General features: G+C 53.6%; 1 protein-coding gene across 5 annotated transcripts in view; it reads right to left on the minus strand.

The window, feature by feature from the left end:
* MYO18A (myosin XVIIIA) overlaps nucleotides 1–21,666 on the minus strand; it is a 94,046-nt gene that overhangs the window by 66,654 nt on the left and 5,726 nt on the right. For all 5 annotated transcript variants that reach the window (XM_058676712.1, XM_058676710.1, XM_058676711.1 and 2 more), the window contains exon 2: nucleotides 15,012–16,087. In XM_058676712.1, coding sequence (XP_058532695.1) covers nucleotides 15,012–16,010 — 999 coding nt within the window. In that variant the 5' untranslated portion in view covers nucleotides 16,011–16,087. The remainder of the gene's footprint in view (nucleotides 1–15,011; nucleotides 16,088–21,666) is intronic.

Here is a 21,666-nt window from a genome sequence, read left to right on the forward strand (position 1 = left end):
GCACTACTAATTTGCAGGGTATAGGATCTCTCTGACGAACCCAGTGTTTAGAGAGCTTAAGGTGAGTCCTGTTTCAAGCACTGGATATCAAGTCCTGTTTCAGTCCTCAGTGCCAGGTCAAATGAGCCCTCCCCAGTGGCCACCGCAGAGGCTCCTCAGCCAACCCCGGGCTATCACCCGTCCACCTGTCCTCCAAGAAAACGCTGGGGCAAGAAGGTTCAAGTTCCTGAGAGGGGGGAGTAGAAGGAGCTAGCCCTAATTCCTGTGTGTATGTGTGTAAAGAAATACCTCCTCAGGCCTGGTGCGGTGGCCTAGTGGCTAAAGTCCTCACCTTAAAAGTGCCAGAATCCCATATGGGTGCCGGTTCTAATCCCGACTGTTCCACTTCCCATCCAGCTCCCTGCTTGTGGCCTGGGAAAGCAGTCCAGGACGGCCCAAAGCCTTGGGACCCTGCACCCGTGTGGGAGACCCAGATGAAATTTCTGGCTCCTGGCTTTAGATTGACACAGCTCTGGCCATTGTGGCCACTTGGGAGTGAGTCAACGAACAGATCTTTCTCTCTGTCTCTCCTCCTTTCTGTATATCTGTCTTTGCAATAAAAATAAATAAATCTTTAGCAAGAAAGTAAGAAAGTAAGAAAGTAAGAAAGTAAGAAAGAAAGAAAGAAAGAAAGAAAGAAAGAAAGAAAGAAAGAAAGAAACCCTGAAATGGCCCGAGGCTGGATCCACTCAGTACCCTCGGCAAGTGCTCGGGGGTCCTGACTCGGTCCTTCCCATGCCCCACGCTGCCGGGTTTGTGTGCGCGCAGGGCCAGGCCTGGCACAGGCGCTGGCAGTCCGGGGGCTACACGGCCCTGCGGCACCGTTCAGGACCAGCAGGGGGCAACCGCGCACTTCTCGTGGATTTCACCCGGCCGGGCGGGCCTCGGGGCCCCGCCCCCAGGAGGCGTCCCTGGGGGGAGCCCGAGGCCCAAGGGGCTGCGGCCACAAGATGGCCTCCCGCCTCACATCCACTTTGTTTCCAGCAGCTCCCTGCCCCCAGAGCCTGGACATTCAATAAACGCCATTGATGGGGTATAATGAATGAAGGAATGCATGAAGCCTCGCGGAGGCCTTCAGTCTTATGTTGTAGGGACAAGCCATCATGACGGCCAGCAGGCATGGGGTACAGTCACAGATCACCGCCCCAGGGGTGCTCACTGGTGGCACAGCCCAAGGTTTGTTCTGAGCCTGGCGCCAAGTCACCCTACCTTGTGGGCAGAGTCCACACTCACACAGGGCTGCTTGGTCTAGTCCTGGGCCAAGGCCAGGAGTCAGTCCCCGGATCCTAAGGCACTCGGAGCTGGCAGCAGCAAGGACCACCTGGCGGGGCTGCTCCCTGGCACTGGGCTGTGGGGTTTTTCCTCACGGCCCTGGGGATTTCCAAACTGGCCCTGCTGGCCAAGCTCCCACAGGACCCAGGGCCAGGAAGCAGCCTGAAGGGTAGCTGACCTGAGCCCTCCCGGCCCTTGTGCCAAATCTCACTTTTGAGTCAGGCTCACACACCTCAGCCACCACTGCCACAGTGGCTAAATAAGGAAGGATCGGTGGGCCTCCGCTCCTCCCAACCCTGGCCACTCAGTGAATGAATTTCTCAAGACCTGTGTGTTCATCCCGGGAAGCCCCTTGGCGGGCTTGCTTCCAGAAACTCTCTGGAGTAAAAAGTAAAATTTGCAAAGCCAGTCTCCTCAGAGGCAGGCAGGTAGGAGGGCACCATCTCCTTACCCAGCCTCGCAGACCTCCGCCCCCGTGCCAATGGCTGCCAAGGCTGCTAGGCATGTGCGCACCTGTGTGCTACAAAGCTGGGCACAAGCTACATCAGGAGAGGAGGCAAGTACTGCCTGGGCTGGCATGGCACATGGCCAGGGCCTGCTGGCCCTGGGCTGCAGGATTCCAGAGCTGGTGAGGCAGAGAGAGAGCGAGCAAGCGAGAGAGAGAGCGTACCTGGGAGGATTCCAGAGCTGCTGAGGCAGAGAGAAAGAGACAGACAGAGAGAGCTCACCAGGGAGGACAAACCTTCCTTCCCTGGCGGTTATGGAAAGTGTCCTGGTGCCCAGCCCCAGTCCTTCCTTGGGGCCTGTCTGGGGATGCTCTGTTGAACACTGCAGCTGCTAGCCACATGTGGCTAGTGAAAGTGAAGTCAAAACAATGAGTTCAATTAAAATAAGGTAAAATTAAGAATCCAGGGATTTTAGGATTCAATCTAGGGATTGAGATGCTACTTGGAACACCTGCATTTGGTACTGGAGTCCTGGTTCTATTCCCAATCCCAGCTTCCCGGGATCCCAAGAGGTCAGTGCCGAGGCTGCTAGTGGTTGAGTCCCTGTCATGTCATGGAGCCCTAGATGGACCTCCTGGCCCCTGGACTCAGCATGGCCCAGCCCTGACTGCTGCAGGCATATGGAGGGCGAACAGCAGATGAAAGACCTCTCTTTCTCTCTGCCTTTCAGATAAATAGATTACTAAATAAATACAGATCATACATACATTATAATATGTAATATATAACATATAAATTATATAACATGTAATATATATTATAGAGTGTATAATGCTACAAATAATAAATAAAGATAATTAATAAATAAATGCAACACAGGGTCCAGTGCAAAAGCCTAGTGGCTGAAAGTCTTCCCTTGCATGCACCGGGATCCCATATGGGTGCTGGTTCACATCCCGGTGGCCCTGCTTCCCATCCAGCTCCCTGTTTGTGGCCTGGGAAAGCAGTTGAGGATGGCCCAAAGCCTTGGGACCCTGCACCTACATGGGAGACCCGGAAGAGGCTCGAGGCTCCTGGCTTTGGATTAACTCAGCTCTGGCCGTTGCGGCCACTTGGGGAGTGAATCATCGGACAGATCTTTCTCTCTGTCTCTCCTCCTCTCTGTATATCTGACTTTCCAACGAAAAATAAATAAATCTTTAAAACAAAAAGCAAGCACAAAACCCCGTTCCTCTTCATGCCAGTCTCATGCTTGGTGGTCAGTAGACACATATGGCTGGTAGCTGTAGGAACATTTCCTTCTTTGCAGAGCATGCCACTCGACAGGTATTGTCTAGAAGTTTCCTCTTGCACTTGTCCTGGTCACACTTGCCAAAGCTGCCATCACATGATGCCCCTGACTACCTGCTGCTCCCTCCCATTCCTGCCCCAGAGGCGGTAGGGCAGTCCCCTACCCCCATGCATCCTGTCTTATTCCCTAGGTCTCAAAGAGCAGTAGAGGAGGGGGGCCTGTGGTCGGTCACAACCACTCCCTATCCCGGACTGGCCCTGGCCAGGCCTGAAAGCTGAAGCCAGATGCCTCAGGCTGAAAGGGAACTGGAATGGGAACTGCCCCCACCCGGGGTCCTGGGCCTGAGAGAAAGCCCCTCATTGCCGCACAATGGTTCCTTGTTTTTGCAGTCTCTGGGCCACGCCTGGCTAAGACATCTGGAATGTGGTGGCCTGAGGGCTTCCCCACCATGGGCAGCAGCACCCATTTGATTATCAGTGCCCCAGAGAGAGAAGCCCCAAGGCAACCTTGAGTTCTCAGGGGGGAAATAAGGCCAAAGAAGCCTTGTCAAGGGCAGCATGATATTGCTCCCATTGGGCAAGGACCTTCTCCCTGCATGCCTGCAGCATGAACCAAACGAGGAAGAGGGTTCCAGGAGCACTGGTGGAGTGGACTCTGGCATGCATGGCCTGCCAGGTGTGCCCAGGTAAGCACCAGCTGCTTGGATCCACAGAGTACAGTGACTGTGTGTGCCAGAAGGGCCCCCAAAACCCAGCAGTCAGGGCTGGTCTTCTGCTCCAAGCCACATTCAGCTTAGTTCTAACCCAGACAAGTCATCAGGAGCAAGATGGGCGTGAGGAAACCGAGTAAGCTGCAGCACAACCCAAGAGGACAGGCCGCCTGTTCAGCTGCAAAACAAGGTAGGCAGGAAGAGACCCAGTGTGCCGAGACCACTGGCATCAGCTAAGACTCTAACATGGGCTGAGGCACACAAAAGAGCAGCTTTAAAACTGGATTGTGAAGTTGCTGAAAAACTATTGTGAAAACTGGCATCAAAGTACAGATTGGCTTGGAAACTGTGGGAAAAGCCACCTTCCCCTATCTCCCCACATGAACAGGTGGCCTTGAGTAACCTTGGACCTGTCCGCTATCTCCATCTGAAAACCAGCCTGGGGACAACAGTCCAGCAGCTCCCTGCCTGGCCTCTGGGCAGGGCTGAGTCACCAACAGGAAGAGGACAGGTGTTCTTGCTCCCAGTGACAGGTGCGTCCCCAGCTAGCAAAGACAGCTTAATGATGCTGCTGTGGATGCTCACTTGGGAGCCTTTGCAGTAATTCCTCCACCTGTTATATCCACAGCATTCCTTTCCACCATTTCAACTACCCACAGTCAACCGCAGTCCAAAAATACTTAAATGGAGGTGCTGACATCGTGGTGCGACGGTGGGTTGGCTGTGGTTTGTGAAGCTGGTATTCCATATCAAAGTACTGGATTGAGTCCCAGCTGCTCTGCTTCTAATCCAGCTCCCTGTTTATGGCCTGGAAAAGCTCTAGAAGAGAGCTCAAGTCCTTGGGCCCCTCCACCCAGTAGAAGACCTAGAAGTTTCTGGCTCCTGGCTCATGGCTTTGGATCAGCTCAGCCCTGGCAGTCAGGGTCATTTGGGGAGTGAACCCGTGGATGGCAGATCTTTCTCTCCCTCTTTCTCATGCAACTCTGCCTTTCAAATCAATAAATCTTTAAAGAAAAAAAAAAAAAACATTCAAAGGAAGGACTCCTGTTGTTCCCATTTTACAGATGAGTCAAATGAGGCACAGAGAACTTTCATCCTCTGCATGGGGCCGCTGAGCCATTGCTAGCAGAGCTGGGACTCAGTCCCAGACAGTGTGGCAGGAGCCTGGGGTATGATAAAGCATCAGCATACCACACGTGTAATCACCTCTCCTGTCTCTGATGCCTTCCTCTGCTTCCTCCTCCCCAACAAGCCGAAAGCAGCTCTACAGCCAAACCCAACCCTTCTACCCATCCACCCAGCTTCACATTTGCTAAGCATCTGTTTCTGCAGCAAAAGTTCTCAGATTTTGAAGAGAAGCGGTGGGAGATAAAAGGTCGAGGGTCCTTTACAGCATAAGTCTCTCTTTCAGGGACAGAGGGACCTCCAAACCAGTAGCCTAAGGAATACAAAGTGGTGGGACAATGAGTCCACAGTCCCAATTAAAGTAGCACCATTCCACCCTCCCCGGCCCCAGAGACCACGTCCTCCGGCTTGAATCTGACTTGTTCTGGATAGAGAAGGTGAGGGGTGGTTAGAAAGGCTGGAAGCTGATGGCAGAAATGCTAAGGCTCTGGAAGAAAAGGACAGCCCGGTCTAGATTCTCTGTGAGTGCATGTGTGTGTGACTGTATGAATATACACACGTGTGAGCCCTGTATGTGTATGTATGCATAGCACACGTGTGTTAGTGTATTATGTGAGTACATATATGTGCTATCGTGTGTGTGAGCTGAGTGTGTGTGGTGCCCAGCCTGGGTGTTCTACCACAGAACCCAGCTTTGTGATTCTCTTCCTCCAAATCAAGGCCAAGTAACAACATGTGGAGGCGGGAACAGTGCAGAGCCCTAGCAGAGGCATGCTGACGGGCATCTGTGCTGCCCCGGGCAGTTCCCCTCCCACAGGGAAGTGAAGGCATTGTGGGTGGGGTAGTCGGGCTGGCTGCAGCCTCACTCCTGCCTCTGTCCCCTGTCCCCAGCCCCACCTAAACAAGAAACTCCTGTCACCATGCAGAACTGCTGAGGCTATTTCTTCTGGTTCCTGGGCCATCATGTCACGGGGGCTCTGCTGGGCACAACCAAGTGCTGAGGAAACAGGGATGTCTGCCAGATTCCAGCAAGTCCGGCCACAGCAGTCCCCAGGTTTCTCAGGCTCCAGGCCCAGTTTCTCTCTTGCCTCTATCGATCTTGACGCCAGGCCAAGCGTGGGGGACTTGTCCTCACCCTGTGCCTGGGTCTTCAGGAAAACCTGCGTGCCTGCTGCAGAGTGTACAAGGCAGTGCCAGGCTCAGCAAAGGCCGGTCCTGCCAGAGCCTGGAGCACCAGGCACACAAGCTGCCAGCCTAGGCAGCTCCGGGGAGGGCGAGGCAGCCGATGCCAGGGCTTCTACCATCAGCACGTCAGCCCCACTGCCCTGCCAAACCAGTCCACAAGTGCTGGAGGTGGGGCTATGGGGCAGCAGGATACAGAGCCCCCAGGAAACAGTCACATGGGAAACAGCATCACACTCCTCCCTCTACTGTGCCCCTGGAAGCTTCTGCCAGACTGTCCAGATCCATACTCCCTGTGGGTGATGGGGCTGGACATGAGGCTGAGGGGGTCACAGGGAGCTCTGGCCATTGCATGATGCTGACGGCGCTGTTGCTGTTGGCCTCCAGTGATGCCAGTCAAAGCACTGGCACAGGACCAAGCCCACAGGGAGGCATGCAGCAGGAGCGCAGCAAGGGCAACACAACACCTGCCCCCGACATTGTCCAAACCTGGGGAGCATTCACACCAGGCCCTCCTCCCTCACTTATATTCAGCCTTCTCCTGCCCCAAAACCAGGGCCAGCTTCCTCATCCTGCCACTCAAGAAGAGAGCCTGGGAGGTGCCCTGGGAAGAATCTCCTCCCTGTGTGTCTCCTGCTTGCCACAGGGCCTGGTAGTATGAGAAGCCAGAGAGAGAGGGAGGAAGTGAGTCAGCTTCTTGCAGAAATGGGAATGGGAGGGAGGGGCCAGCAGAAAGGACATCAGGAGGCAAAGGGCACTGGGGCCGGAAAGGTCACCAAGAGGGAAGCAAACTCTGGAGGTGCTGGAAGACCACAGGGTAAAGGACAGCTAGCTACAGGTGACAAAATCGGCAGAGCTACTTCCTTCCAAGGCTGGGGGGGCCCCTGCGGGCCAGAGCTGGCCCCACCTGAGGATGGAATCCAAGGCACTCCCTTCCTGACTCACGCAGGACTGGAAGAAGTAAGGCCTTGCAGGCCACAGCCAGCCCTGTGCCCTCCTCACCCAGGTGGAGTCTCTGGTCTCCCAGGATTCCTCCTGCTGTGCCACCAGCCCACCTTCCTCCCAACCTCCCAACCACAGCAAGGTGGGGGCTGAGTCTCCCAGACAGAAGTGCATCTGGGGTCCGACCCCCGACATAAGCAGGAAAGCTGGGACTACCCAGCCCCTCCCCTAGCCCAGGGGAGCTGTCCCCCAGGCCTCAGCTGGAATCTGTGCAGACTCTCAGGCTGCTGACATTCCAGCACACAGCCAGCCCCTGGAACGGAAGGCAGCAGAAGGGAAGAGAGCCTGGATCCCTGCTGGCCACACATCCGCCCCTCCAAGACCTGCAGCTAGACACCATGGTCCCCACGGGACCCTGTGTCTTCTTCCCACCCAAGTCTGTCACCCTCCCTAAGACTCCTGTGCAGGGTAGGGGGCAGGCTGTCCCTTGAGACCCTTTGCTCAGTCAGCAGGATGCCTCCACAGCCCATTTCTCATCCATGCCTGTGAGATGCCAGTCCCTGGGCACACAGGAAAGTCTATGGGTGGAGACATGACAAGGTAATATCCTACAAACTAATTACAAGGCCAGGAACCAAAATCATGCTAACAGTGATAGACCAGGCAGAAAATGGGAAACCACCTTCCCTCCTTAATCAAGTATCCATGGCTCTCAGGCTGCCACGTTGTGGAAGTAATCAGATAATTGGTTATAATTCCAAGGACTGTTGGGAAGGAGAAGGGTGCAGTGCACAGCAGGAGGGTTGGGAAAGACTAACTGAGGAAGTGCCAGAACAACTGGGGCCAAGGTGTGTGGGTAACATGCCAGGTAGGGCCCAGCAGCACAGATGAGGTCAACAGCAGGGACTCCCAGGCGGTGGCAGCAGCAGCAGCAGCAGCAGCAGCCGGAGCCCTGCCCTGCACACACCCACCACCCACCAAGCCCTAGCCTCCCCGCCTTCATTTCTGCATGTATACAGAGAAAACCACAGTGCACAGATTCCCTACCATGAGGAGGAGTCTACCCCAGGTCAGGGGTAACATCTGGTAGGAGTGGAAACCAGCTACCTTAAGTACTGTGGAGATCAGCAAGGGCCAAAAAAGGCAGGAGGAACAAAGTCCTTGCTTCCCAGCCCAGGATGAGTCGGGGCAGCAGAGCATCCAATCCTCCCTGGGGACCACACCCAGAAGCTGTCAGGGCAGGTGTGCCACCCTTCCCAGTTCCCACCACCTGCTTGGCCACTCCACCCAGCAGAGATACTGAGCCCATGGCCACACCATCCGCAGAGCCCGAGGGGTACACCCATCCTGCCTTCCCCTTCCCTAGAGGGAAGAAGACAAGGAAACAGAAAGGCTTCAAGTGATGATGCAGCGGGGCTTGGAGGGGCTGGGCTGGGCTGATCAGTGAGCTGTGCAAGGCTGTTCTGAGCCCACCTCCCCTGCCCTTACCGAGCACGCTGGTCCAGAGCCAACAGCCCAGTGGCACACCTCACAGCTGTGCACCCCCCTACAGCTTGCTCACCTATAACCTGTGTTCCGGTCACCTGTAGCACAGTTCCCCCCTCCCCTGTGACATAGCGCTCACGGCAATGCCCACTGCATTGTGAGTGTGTGTGTGTGTGCACGGGCGTGCACGCATGGGGGAAATCAGTGAGTGAATACACGTGAAGCATCTAGAACCCTGCCTAACACACACTGGGTGGGCGCCAGCCAGCTCCTTGCCCTACCATTCTTTTTCCTGCCTTCCATTGGGGCATGTGTTCATCAGCCCAGCAGGACTTCTCCGAGGGACCCCACTGTGACCCACAGTGCAGAGCACTCTCCCTCCATTCTTCCCGGACGTCAGCTTCTGCCGGGGCAGTACAATGTGGCGGGACTGCAAACAGCAACAGAGGCAGAAGAAGGGAGCCAGAGCAATGGCCCAGGTCTAAGGAAATAGTTTCCCAACCAGCTGGGGCCAGAAACCGAAGACAACAACTCAAGCTTTGCTGACTATCCCCTGGACTGGAGAGAACACAACAGAACCTACCCTAATGCCTCCCTCCCATCTCCAACTGCACGGCAGGGGACTAAGCACCCCCCCCCCCCCCGCAAAAATAACACCACTCCTCCACAGTCTAGCATGGTGGGCGCCCAGAGTGCTGCCAGATGCCTGGGGCACATCCATACCCACTGTCCGGGACTGACAATGGAGGCGCCAGGCGGCCTGCCCAGGCAGCAGGGGAGCTCCATTCACATTGGGGTCACAGGACCCACGGCACTCCCCCACTCCTGGCCCCCCAGATGCTGCTCTCCAGTCGAGGCTGCAGGGAGGAGAATCCAGCAGCAGCGGCATGGCGGGAGCCCTGCTGGCAGGCAGAGCGCGTGCTTGTGGCTTCTGGGAAGCGCTGTAGAGATTTGCAGCATTTTTAAAATATTTGTGCTCCCACCCCCCTTCACCCCACTCGGCACCCACTCCCTGACTGGGTGTTTGCCTATCTGCTATTTCCCAGAACTGCTTCAATGTAAATAAGAGAGATTAGGAGGGAGCAGAGGGCAGGGTGGCCAAGGGTGCTGGGGCAGTGGGAACAGCCTGGGGGGGGGGGCGTGCTCTGGCCACACACAGCAGGAAGGGGGCAGGGCAGGCCACCTTTCAAGACCCTGCCTCCAAGCTGCCTGTACAAAAACAGCCAACAACCATGATGCATTCCCATACCCGGCTCCGTGTGGCCTGGGCACCATGCCCACTGCCCACAGCTGAGTGGCCAGGGCCCAGCTCCTCCCAGGGCAGAAGGCAGAATGTGGCTTCCGAGGCCATGAAGTGGGGCCTGGCAGGAGACAAATGACCTGGTCCAGTGCTCTGCCTGTTGGTCCCATGTGCCATACTCAGGCAGGATAGAGAACCCCACCCCAACCCGCAACTCTGCTGCCGAAATGCTGCCAAGCGCCTTTCCCACCCATGGACCCCTCCTCACCAAAAGGCCTGAGTTGGGTTCCACACCCAGCCCCCAGCCAAGGCTCTCATGTGGTGAGACTCTGAAGCCAGAGGTGCCTGAAGCTTTGGCATAAAATGAAGCAAAATGTCCTGCTTACAACAAAAACAAAAAACACAACCCCCAAACCCTCTAAGGATCATCTGGAGTAAAATTAGGAACAGAAGCATTCTGGAACACCGAGCCAGACAGCCCCCAGCTCCTCTGTCATTGCCAGAAGCCCCAGGAGGAGCCCCATGCACACACAGAGGTCCGACAGGCCTGGAAGTAGCATGGCGCCTGGACTCCCCACGGACTGCCCCATGGTGCTGGGGGCAAGGTACACCAGGCTCCAAGTCCAGGGCTGACACAGCCAAGGGGGTTCTCCAGTCCCTCACGCCCGGTCTGGTCCCTGCAGGACCACAGGGGATCAGGGCTGCAGGCTTGAGACGCTGAGAGAGGACAGGGAACAGCCTCCATCTCTCCCTCCTAGGGCCACCAAAGCAGCAGGAGGCCCAACAGGGCAAACCCGGCCCAGGAGCGAGGATGGGGGACACTGCAAAATCACGGGCCCTGGGTGGCTTTAGAGATCAGGCAGAAGAAGGAACACTAAGTGTTCTTGAGCGTTAATCCCAGCCCAGGTCGCACATCAGTGAGTGCACCCCAAATGCACATATTGTGGGTATAGACCCATAAAACACAGCATTCAAAGTGAAGCCAAGGCTCTTCAGAGCCCTAGAGACAGTAGGAGTGAGGTCCCCTTCTTCAGCTCAGGGAGGAAAGCACACATCCACTCGACCTGCACCAGCTTGCCTCGCCTTCCTCTTCGGCAGAACAAGCCACTTCTTCCTCCTTCCCAGCCCACAGGGTCCCTCCTTCCTGCCCCACTCCATGTGCCTGCACAGCCTCCTGTGACCACAGCCATGGCGACCCTTCTCGCGGGGCCTCCAGTTTCCCACCCAGCCTTCCTGGAAGTATTCTGGACCCAGCTGGGGTTTTCAGAGCCTCATTTTCACCTTCCCAGACTCAGGGAATCCTTGGCCTTCAGCAAACTTTAGAGTAACTCATGGCCTCCCCAGAAGAAAGGGAAGAATGAAGCCTCTTCCTCCAGCGTGGCAGTCATGCTGGGTCCCTCCTCTCCTTCAGCTTCCACGCCAGTGAGTCGTCAACGCTACAGAGCCTGCCTCCATTGCTTGAGTTTGCCACATCTCTCCAAATTCACAGCTTCTATCAAGTTCAGGGCTCTATGCAAGTCCTGGCAAGAGCTCTCTCTGCTCGCCACAGCTACCCTTACTGTACCCTAAAGCACTCCCCACAAGGAGTCAGAGGGACTTTCTAAGATCTGCTTTCAATCACTCCCAGATTAAGAGGGCTTCCTGGCCCTTCAGTCCAAGTTCCCACTGCCTGGCATGGCTCACAAGGGCCTGGGTGGCCTGGCCCCTGCATCCCTCTTTTTCTTTCTTTCTTTTTTTTTTTTAAGGCAGAGCAACAGAGAAGGAAAGACATACAGGGAGAGAGAGAGAGAGAATCGTCCTACCGCTAGTTCATTCCTGAAATGGCCATAATAGCCAGGTTTGGGCTAGGCAAAAGCCAAGAGCCAAGAATTCCCTCCTAGTCTCCTGCATGGGTGTCAGAAGCCCAGGGACTTGGGCCATTATTCACTGTCTTCCCAGGCACATTATCAGGAAGATGAATTAGAAGCAGAGCAGCTGGGACTGCAACAGGCACTTGAAATGGAATGCTGGTGTCACAAGTTGCCCAACCTGCTGTGCCTCTAACACATCCTCTCCCCAGCCTCTAGGCCGTGTCTCCTATACATTTTCCCTTCCTCCTGCCTCCCAGCCATTCATCTCCCACCCAGTTATCTGCTTTTGCAGGCCCATGCCCTCAGACTCTGCTCAAAGCCCCTCTTGTTGCCAAGACCGCTGGCCTGGTTCCTGTCGCTGAGCTGCTCAAATACACTGTGTTGCTCTCTGGTACTTGAGCATCTCTCCACTCAACTAAGAGTTCCTCACAGGTCAGGACGGTGTTCTGCTCAGCACCAGACCCCGTGACCCGGCACACAGCAAGTCCATAGCAAATGCTTGTGTCATGGGTGGGTGCCTGGAAAGATGAGCGGCAGAACAAAGAGCTGCTTCTCTCAGGCCTGCTGGCTGATTCACCAGACTTCACATCACTCCAACCACTGTGCTCATCCCTATTCCTAAGGCACCCTCGTCCAGCAGCTACAGGGACACGTTAAAGAGGTGGGAGTCCAGCATTCTAGACCCACATCATGTGAGAGGAAAGCCAGAGAGCTGCCTTTCCCTGGGGCTTTCTGAGGTGGCCTTGGAGGGAAGTCAGAGGCCCTGGCCCAGCCTGTGTGCAGACAGGGAACAGATGGTCACTCGGTGCCTTGGAGCTCCCCAGGGACAAGCAGCGTGTGGACACTGTTGATGGATGGCCTGACGGTCAGGGTGGCCACCGGAAGCCGTCCCTCTGGGGCTACTGTCATGGGGTGTTCCGCCCAGAAGCCTGGAGGAGGCTGGAGGACACTTGTCTTGGCACAGTACTGGGAGCAGAAGTAAAGCCAAGAAAAGAGGCGGGAGTAGGAGTGGGAGGAAGAGGAAGAGGCAGAGGTTGAGGGCTGCTGAGCAGGCTGCAGCACTCCCACGCCAGCTCCTGGGGTCTGGCCCAGGAACCTGGAAATGCAGGCTTCACCCTGCCCACCATCTAGGGGGGAGGAATAGGGGAGAGGGGGCTTTTCTCAGCCTGTGCCTCTGGTTCCCCCAGGATGGCTCCAGGACATGTGTGGGGACAGGATTGCCTATGACATCCTTTGCCAGGTGATCCCTGGGATGCTACATGGGGAAGAAGTTCTCTGTGCACCAGGTGGCTTTGCTCCTTGGGGGCCTGAGTGAGAGAGCATTTCATGGATGACAGCTGTAATGGGGAACCTCACAGGCCACCTCCCCACCTCCCCAAGGGATGGGAGAGCAGCCCCCAGCTGGAAAGAGAAATGTGAGATGCCAGGAGATGTGAGAAGACCTGACAGCAGCTGGGATGCCAGGCCCACGGAGCCCTGCTATGGTCCAGCTGGGGGCTGACAGTAATCCCCTGGGTGAGTCATTCCTGAAGAAGAAAATTCCATCCGTGTAATGGCAGTGCCAACCTGGGGAAATGCAGATGGTCACGGTGACATGTTGGGGTCTTTGGTTCTGAGACAAAAGCCTCTCCTCCTCCACTCCCACCCTAAGTCATGGCTCCCTGGGTTGAGCCTAGCTGGTAGCTGGCACACAGGAGGTACCCAATGTGTGTTTCCAGAATGAACAAGTTCAGGTCCTTTCCTGAGTCCACATATGCTCCCTCCCAGTCATAATCATGCCCTGATCAACAAAACTACTTAGACCCAAATAACCACATAGTAAAGGAAGACCTGGAGCCTCAACTAGCACTTCCTACCAGGGATGACCCCGCCACTCCGAGCGTCCGGAGGCCCAATGTGCTGCTAGGGTGAGCAGCTATCCTTTGCACTCAACTGCTTTCCCAGCAGGACTGGACCCTGCTGCCTTCCTCCGCACTTCCTTCCATTTCTGACATCTGGCTGGTTGGTCACTTAGTGCTGAAAAACCTTAGCCAGGCCACACCCATACTGGGCTGCAGGGAGCAGACCTGGGCAAGTCTGAAATCACAGTTAGGAGGAAGGAAGGCCAGAGGTCAGCTTGTCCTTCATGTGCTCTCTCCAGACAGCACATTCCAAAACAAAAACAAAATGAACTTTCATAAAAACTTATTCATTTGCTTATCTGAGAAGCAGACAGGCAGGGAGAGCTCCCATCCATTGGTACATTCTCCAAATTGCCTGTAGCTGCGTTGGACCAGGTCAAAGCTGGGAGCCAGGAACTCAATCCAGGCCTCCCATAGGGTGATGGCAATTCAATTCCCTGGGCCATCACCTGCTACCTCCCAGGGTTTGCATTAGCAGGAAGCTGGAACTGGAAGCAGATCTAAGACCCACATTCACCCACTTGGAAATGGGATGTGTGTGTCTCACCAGCAATTCAATTGTTAGACCAAACACCGTAACCCCTGCTTCTCTGCTGCCTGCTGCTGTGTTGTATGAGTAGGAGGAGGGAAAAGCCCATAAGAGACTTGTGCCCAGAGCTGGAGAGAGGAGGATACCTTTGAGCACGGGGCACCAGGTGGCGTCTCAGGGATGGTCAGCACACATGTGGTACCTGTGCATCTGATCCCTGACCTTCCCCAGGCTTCATTTTTCTTCTTCAGAGCACAGGGAGCCAAGCTATCCCTACACCAGGATAGCTGCTCCCCTGTGCCTTCAGCAGTCCCATTTCACAGGAATAAAATCTAGAGTCTAACCATGATTTATAAGATTCTCCCTAGCCGGTTGACACTTCACCTGGCAGCCAGCTCCTTGCACACATGGAAGCCACCTCCCTGGAAGCTGCAACCACAGCAGCCAGATGTCCCAGATGTCCACGTCAGCCCAGCATTGAAATCATTTACCTTTTTTTTCCTTTCACCTTGGAGACCTAAATAACATGGTGATTTTACATTCTAGTGTCCAGATTGTCTCTCATAGCTGCAAGGGGCACATGTCAGCCCACACAGCGCTACTGAAGGCTCAGGAAACACAGTGCCCAGGCCCCTGCTCCCTCTTTACATCATGAAGCTGAACACTTTGCTGGCAATCTCCAACCCACATCAGACCCTTCTTGGGGACTCTGATAAGCAGTTAAAGGTAAACCAGAATGCAGCCTGGCCCCAGCTGCTTGTGAAAACTAGTCATGTCAAGACAACAGACACACAACACTGGAGACAATTGGTAAACTATGGGCCCAGCTCGGACATGAGAAACTGACTGACAAGGTACAGAGATACAGGTGTGACTCCTGAGGTGGCCCAGGTGTGGCATGGCTTCCCCTACTTCCCCACAGACTACTTGAACCTCTGCACCCGGATACCCCCCAAACAGCCACCCCAGCTCACCCTTGCTTCCCAAGGGAAACACTCACATCAGCTGGCTCCCTGCGCGCTCCCTCGCCGCTCCGCAGCCAGCTCCGGCTGAGCTCACTAAGCTCTGGGATGGGCTGCACCTTGAGCCGCACGCTGTCCCCTGACTGCCGGATCATCTCCACAATCTCATCCCTGGACTTGTTCTCCACGTTGTGCCCATTAATCTCCACAAGGCGATCTCCTGGCACTAACCCCAGGGCCAGGTCCTTGGTGCCAGCACCGGGCTCAGCAAAGTGAACCACACGCCTGTAGGCCTGGCCCTCCGGGCCCCGGTCCAGCATGGTTGTGCGCCGTAAGGAGAAGCCGAAGTCCCCAGTTGGCCGGCGCTGTAGTTCCAGCTCTCGGATGGCGGGGGGTGGTGGGGGCACCACGGGTGGCAGGCGCAGGTCAGCTGGAAACCTTTTGGTTACCAGCTCAGGGACACGAGTCCGGAACCCCGACCGAGGGATACCTGGGCCGGGGTATTGCATCAGCTGTCCCTCTATTGTCCTCACCTCTACCTGAGGCGAAGGGGCAGCTGAGTGCTCTGAGGGGGTTGAGGTTTCTGACGCGCTCTCGTCCCGGCTACGCTGGGAAAAGGAGAAGCGCTTGGCAATCATCTGTGAATTCTGCTTGGCCAGTGAGCCAAACTTGGCCGCCCGCTGCAGCACAGAGCCCCGGAAGCTGCCCTCCTCCCCCTTAAGGTCGTCGCTCGAGCTGGCCGTGCTGAGGTGGCCCGAGTCCAGGATGATGCTGCCGCGATTGCTGTCAGAATCGATGTCGGTGAGGTGCAGGTCAGAGCCACTAGCCACCTTGATGGGGATGGGGTTGGAGATCTCCAGGCGCGTCTTGGACTCGCGCTTGGAGGAACGGTTCAGGTTGAAGAAGCCGCGGCGCAGGCTCATCTCCTCCAGGCTCCTCAGCTCCGCTGCCGACATGCGCTCCTTTTTCTCCTTCTTCTCTTTCTTCTCCTTCCGCCCACCATCTTTGTCCTTGTCTTTCTTCATTAGGTGAAACATGGTGAAGGTGCTGGGCTAGGGGTGGTACCCCCAGACAATTGCAGGTTTTTGTCAGACGGCCTCTGCACCCCACCTTGCTGTTGCAAACAGAAGCACACAGAGACAGGTTAATTGAGCAGTCACTTCCGGTGTCTCCAGACCAGGCATAACCAACTAAATAGGCACAACCCCCACTCCCTGAGTGCTGGCCAGACAGATCTGTGTCACCCAATACCAGCCCAGGTGGAGCCAGCACCTTGACTCAATAGGCTAATCCTCCACCTGCTAACACCAACATGCCATATGGGCACCAGTTAGTGTCCTGGCTGCTTCACTTCTGATTCAGCTTCCTGCTTTTGACCTGGGAAAGCAGCACAGAAGGGCCCAAAGCCTTGGCAGGAAGCTCCAGGCTCCTGGCTTCGGCTCAGTTCAGTTCTGGCTGCTGCAGCCATTTGGGGGAATGGAAGATCTCTCTCTGCCTATCCTTCTCTCTGTAAATTTGTCTTTATCAAATAAGCATAATTTTTAAAATCTTAAAAACAAACAAACCAAAACTAAAACCAGCTAATTTAATCCCCATAATATTCTTATAGTTGGGTGCTGTGATAATCCCACTTTACAAATGACAGAAACTTGAGGTTTGGATACAGTAGTAAAAAAGTTCCAACTTCCAGGTCTGACTTTGCTTTCAGTCCCCGAAGGACACAGCTCAAAGTGTAGCTCTCAAGACACCTGGCCACCTGGCAAGAGGGTGCATCAAGTCAAACTTGGTCCTGGATTGAAGGAAAAGTGTCCAGGACTCTGACCCCCTTACCCCCTGCCACCCCGGCCCCATTGCCAGGGTCCTGAAGCAACACATCCCGCCTGCAACGGGACTCTGTGCTAAGCCTGTAATCCCTAGAGCAGCATCCTCAGAAGCTGCCTAATAAGAGACCTCAGAAGAACCCACACTTACTCAACACACAGTGTCAGACACCTGCCGTATACTCTCTGATCCTCACAGGCTTCCTAGCTCTCTCTGCTTCAGAAACTGACTTTAGGTTCCTGGTCACCCAGCTCACCAGAAGTGATGCTGAGCTTCTGGGAGCAAACGCTGTGTTCCATCTAGGCCCTGGGTGCCCAAAGCAAAGTGGGGAGGACAGGAAAGGGAAGTTCCAGACTATACAGCGCACAGGCAGCTGTGAAGTGGGGGAGGGGTGGGGTCTGCTGGATAAACAGGATCCTGAAAACCTCACATCCTTTTCCCCAGGCCAACACCTAAATATAGACTCGGTAAGAAAGTTGTGGCAATGCAAATTCCAACTCCGGGGCACATGCACACATGGCACCAACCTACCCACAACCCACGCACACCCAGCTCAAGGACAGGACTGAGAAAAACCTGGTTGGAGTGCAATTGGGAGCACCTCTCTGTAAACGGCAGGAAACAACAAGCAGAAATAGGCCACACCATCTAATTCAGAATTGAATGTAATTTTTTTCTCTCTCCAGGAAAGCCTCCCCCCTCCGAGTTCCAGACACAGGATCTACTTGGAAGCGGAAGCGCTTCCAGCAGTGGCCTCAGGCCAGGCCCTGTGCATCCTACTCCCAAAAGCAAGCATGGCTTTCCAGATCCTCATTCCACTAGGAGAGTCCCCCCTCACCTACCCAGAAAAGACCCAGAAAAATCCTTAAGGCCAGGAACTCCCAAGGGCTAACCGCTTTCCCTTGCTAGCCCTGGCGGCTCCTGGCAGACGAACACATCTTCCCTGTAAAGCAGTGCTCTCCACAGAAACACAATTCAAGTCACAGAGGTAATTTGTAGTTTCCTAGAAGCCGGGCTATAAAAGGTACAAAGAAACAGGTGAAATTGACTTTAATTATATATTTGCTTAATGCAGTAAATCCAAAATACCATCATCTCAATGTGGAACCTATATAAAAACATTGAGATGTTTGTCATTCTCACTTCCATTTAAAGTCTTTGAAATGTGGTATGCAGTTTACGGTTCGAGCACACCTCAGCTCAGACTCAAGTATTCAGTAGACCCATGGGGTTTGTGGTTATTGAATTAGACACTGCAATTCCAGAGAATTCTCCAAAGAGATGGAAATCTGGGCCAGTAACCAGTTCTCTATGGACTTAGCATGAACCCCTTTCCCTCTCTGACCTCTGTTTCTACTTGATAGAATGAAGTTCCTCTCTAAAAGTTTTGGTTCTAAACGCTCCCTACACAGTACCTGGGAGCTGCAAGAAAGGAAAAGCTGGGGCTCAAAAGACACACAGGGGCAGGCCTTAGGCCAACGGTCAGGCTGGTGCTGTTACGGATGCCCACATCACAGATGTAGGTGCCTAGTTCAAGTCCCAGCTCCTCCACTTCTAATCATGCTTCCTGCTCAAGGTGAACCCTGGGAGGCAGCAAGTGATGGCTCAAGGATGGACTTGGGTCCCTGCCAATCACATGGATGACCAGGGTAGAAATCCAGAATTCTGGCTTGGGTTTGCCTGTTGTGGGTGTTTGTGAGTGGACAGAAGATCTCCTTCTGTCAGTCTGTCTCTCTGCCTTTTAAATACAGTGAAAATAAAGTCCTTGAGGAAGAGGTATACAGTCTGGGTAGGCTTGCCCAGCTGGGTCTGTGCTAATTGAGGTGAGGCAGTATCTGACAACTGGTACCTCTCTCCAGGGCTCCACTTGAACAAGCACAGTCTCTCTCTCTCTCTCTCTCTCTCTCTCTCTCTCTCTCTCTCTCTCTCTCTCTCTCTCTCTCTCTCCCCTGCATTTTGGACAGCAATGTGGCACAGACATGGGATCTCTGGCTGGTCACTACTCTCCTCACCCTTTGCCTACAACAACCCACATGGTCTTAAAGGACTTATTGAGAAGATGGCTCCAGGGGGACATAAGGAGCAAACACAGACAGAAACCTGCCTTTAAGACTTGGAGGGGACAGACAAGAATATCTCAGCCACAGCTTAACCACTGAGACTGAATGGGCAATCCTCACTCCACAAGCCTTAGCCACACCTGGCTCTTGGCTGGGGGCAAGAAACCTGAGTAGTATCAATGGAAAAGAGCCCCCAGAGTTCTGGAATCTTTGGGTTGAAAAGGTGTCTGAGGAGTCATTACACATACAGCCCTGCTTCACTGCCACTGCAACAGCACAGGGAGCGCCCTGCTAGAGAGTTTAGGGGATCTGGCATCTAGGTCTGGATCTGCCAACAAACCATCAGGGAACCTTGGGTCTGTCACTTTGCTCAAGGCTGAATGATATGATCCAGGATTCTTCTAGCTCTCAGATTCCAAACATGTAAGTCCCCTGCGGATACAAGTCAGTGATTAGGGCCCGGCGGCGTGGCTTAGCGGCTAAAGTCCTCGCCTTGAAAGCCCCGGGATCCCATATGGGCGCCGGTTCTAATCCCGGCAGCTCCACTTCCCATCCAGCTCCCTGCTTGTGGCCTGGGAAAGCAGTCGAGGACGGCCCAATGCATTGGGACACTGCACCCACATCGGAGACCCGGAAGAGGTTTCAGGTTCCCGGCTTCAGATCGGCGCGCATCGGCCCGTTGCGGCTCACTTGGGGAGTGAATCATCGGACGGAAGATCTTCCTCTCTGTCTCTCCTCCTCTGTGTATATCTGGCTGTAATAAAAATGAATAAATCTTTAAAAAAAATAAAAATAAATAAATCAGTGATTAGCCATCCCAACCTTGGAACTTTCCCTCACCACTCTGCCTACCACTGCTACCTGCACAGCTCACAAGCCAGCCCTGATGAACAGCCATCCACACAGTCTCCAGGCCTGGCTGGGGCCTGGTTCTTTCTTAAGCCCCGTGGCTGGAGCCACCTAGCTAGTGGGAGTCCTTACTTGCAGGCCCAGATCTGCGATGCAGCCGTGGTAACAGCTGCCGTGCCTATGCTTCTCAAGCCCTCATCTGCTTGAGAACTGGGCTCTATTACCTTCGTGTAAACCTCATACTTGCCAGCATTGTCTGTTCTTGGCTCCAAAATTTCCGACAGCTCTGACCCCACCATCTCACCACTCCCCCCTCCAGGCTACAGTTTCACCCCTCCTCCCTTTCCTCGCTCATCCTCTCCCTTCATGCCCGTGAAGGTAACTTTTCCATTTTTTTTTAACCTCTTCCTCTGCATTTTTTTCCTTACATTACTGTAGGAAGCCTTTTCTAACTGAAAGTGGAGGAAAGGTATATACATGAATTAGGATAGATACTTAAATTAGTTTCACCACCCTGAAACCAAAGGCAAGGGTAACCTGTCAATTCAGCTGCTTTATCACTTTATAAGCATCTTGAAGGCAAGGAATATTCAATTCAAAAGGGCATTGATGTGATGTGTCAGCAACAACAGCGGATAAACAACTTACACATTAATACAATGGAATACAACTCAGCAATAAAAAGGAAATAGCTATTGACACGCTCATCACCAGCGATCAGTCTTAAAAACACGCTGGTAAGTGAGAAGATGAAGCCAGGGACACAAAGCAGATCTTGGTAGGATTTCAGTTCTATGAATTTCTAGCGTAAGCAAAAGTAATCCAAGGTGAAAAGAAATCAGAACAGCAGTTCCCTTCAGGGAACAGAGGTGAAGGCTGCCTGAGAAGCAGATAAAGGGAACTTTCTGGGGTGCTGGCCATGTTCTGTCAACTGTCATCAAACAGTACACATAAGATGTGTGCATTTGTTGTGTACATACTTACTCAAAGGATCCACAAAACTGTAAACAAAATATTGAATTCCAGATCATGCTAAAGCACTGACGGTAAAGTAGGCAATTGACTTTCAGATGTGTCGAAAATTAGACATAACTTCATAGATGAATCAAGGGATAAGTAAATGACAAACTGAAAATGTTTTTCAAAATTTATTTTTATTTATTTGAAAAACAGAGTTATGAGGTTGGGGATGGGGGAGAAAGAGAAAGAGAGCTCTTCTATGTGCTGGTTCATTCTCCAAATGGCCAACATAGCCAGGACTGGACAAAGCTGAAGCAAGCAGCCAGGAGCTTCATCCAGATCTTCCATGTGGATTTGAGGAGCCCAAGAACCCATCTTCCACTGTTTCCCAGGCACCTCAGCAGAAATCAGAATTAGAGAAGGGCTTGGAGCAATGGTTCAATTGGCTAATCTTCCTCTTGCAAACACTGGAATCTCATATGGGAGCTGATTAAGATAGCTCAAAACCTTGGGACCCTATACCAGAAGAGGCTCCTGGCTCCTGGGTTCTGATTAGTTCAGCTCTAGCCATTGCAGCAATTTGGGGAAAGAGCCAGTGGATGGAGAATCTTTCTGTCTCTCCTCTCTGTGAATCTGCTTTTCCAATAAGAATAGATTAGTCTGGACTTGAACAGGGAGTCCTATGGGATGCTGGCACTGAAGATACAGCTTAACCTGTCAGCCACAACACAGCCCCAAGAAGAGGGTAACTGCAGGTGTGGGTATGGGAGATATTGACTGTAAAGCTCCTTAACTTCTCAGAATGTTTAAAAATCTTTGTGATAAAACGTTGGGGGAAAATACATATCTAACAAGCACCTAGAGAAGGTGAAAAAGCTAAAAGGAAGTAAGCCTAGTAAAAGAGTTCAGACTTCAGGTCACAAACTTGAACACAAAAAAGTCAATGGCAAAGCAATCTAGGGCAAGCCACTGAAGGCCTCTATACCTCCATCTCCCTATCACA

The sequence above is a fragment of the Ochotona princeps genome, chromosome 17 (genome assembly GCF_030435755.1).
Source record: "Ochotona princeps isolate mOchPri1 chromosome 17, mOchPri1.hap1, whole genome shotgun sequence".
NCBI classification, from domain to species: Eukaryota; Metazoa; Chordata; class Mammalia; order Lagomorpha; family Ochotonidae; genus Ochotona; species Ochotona princeps.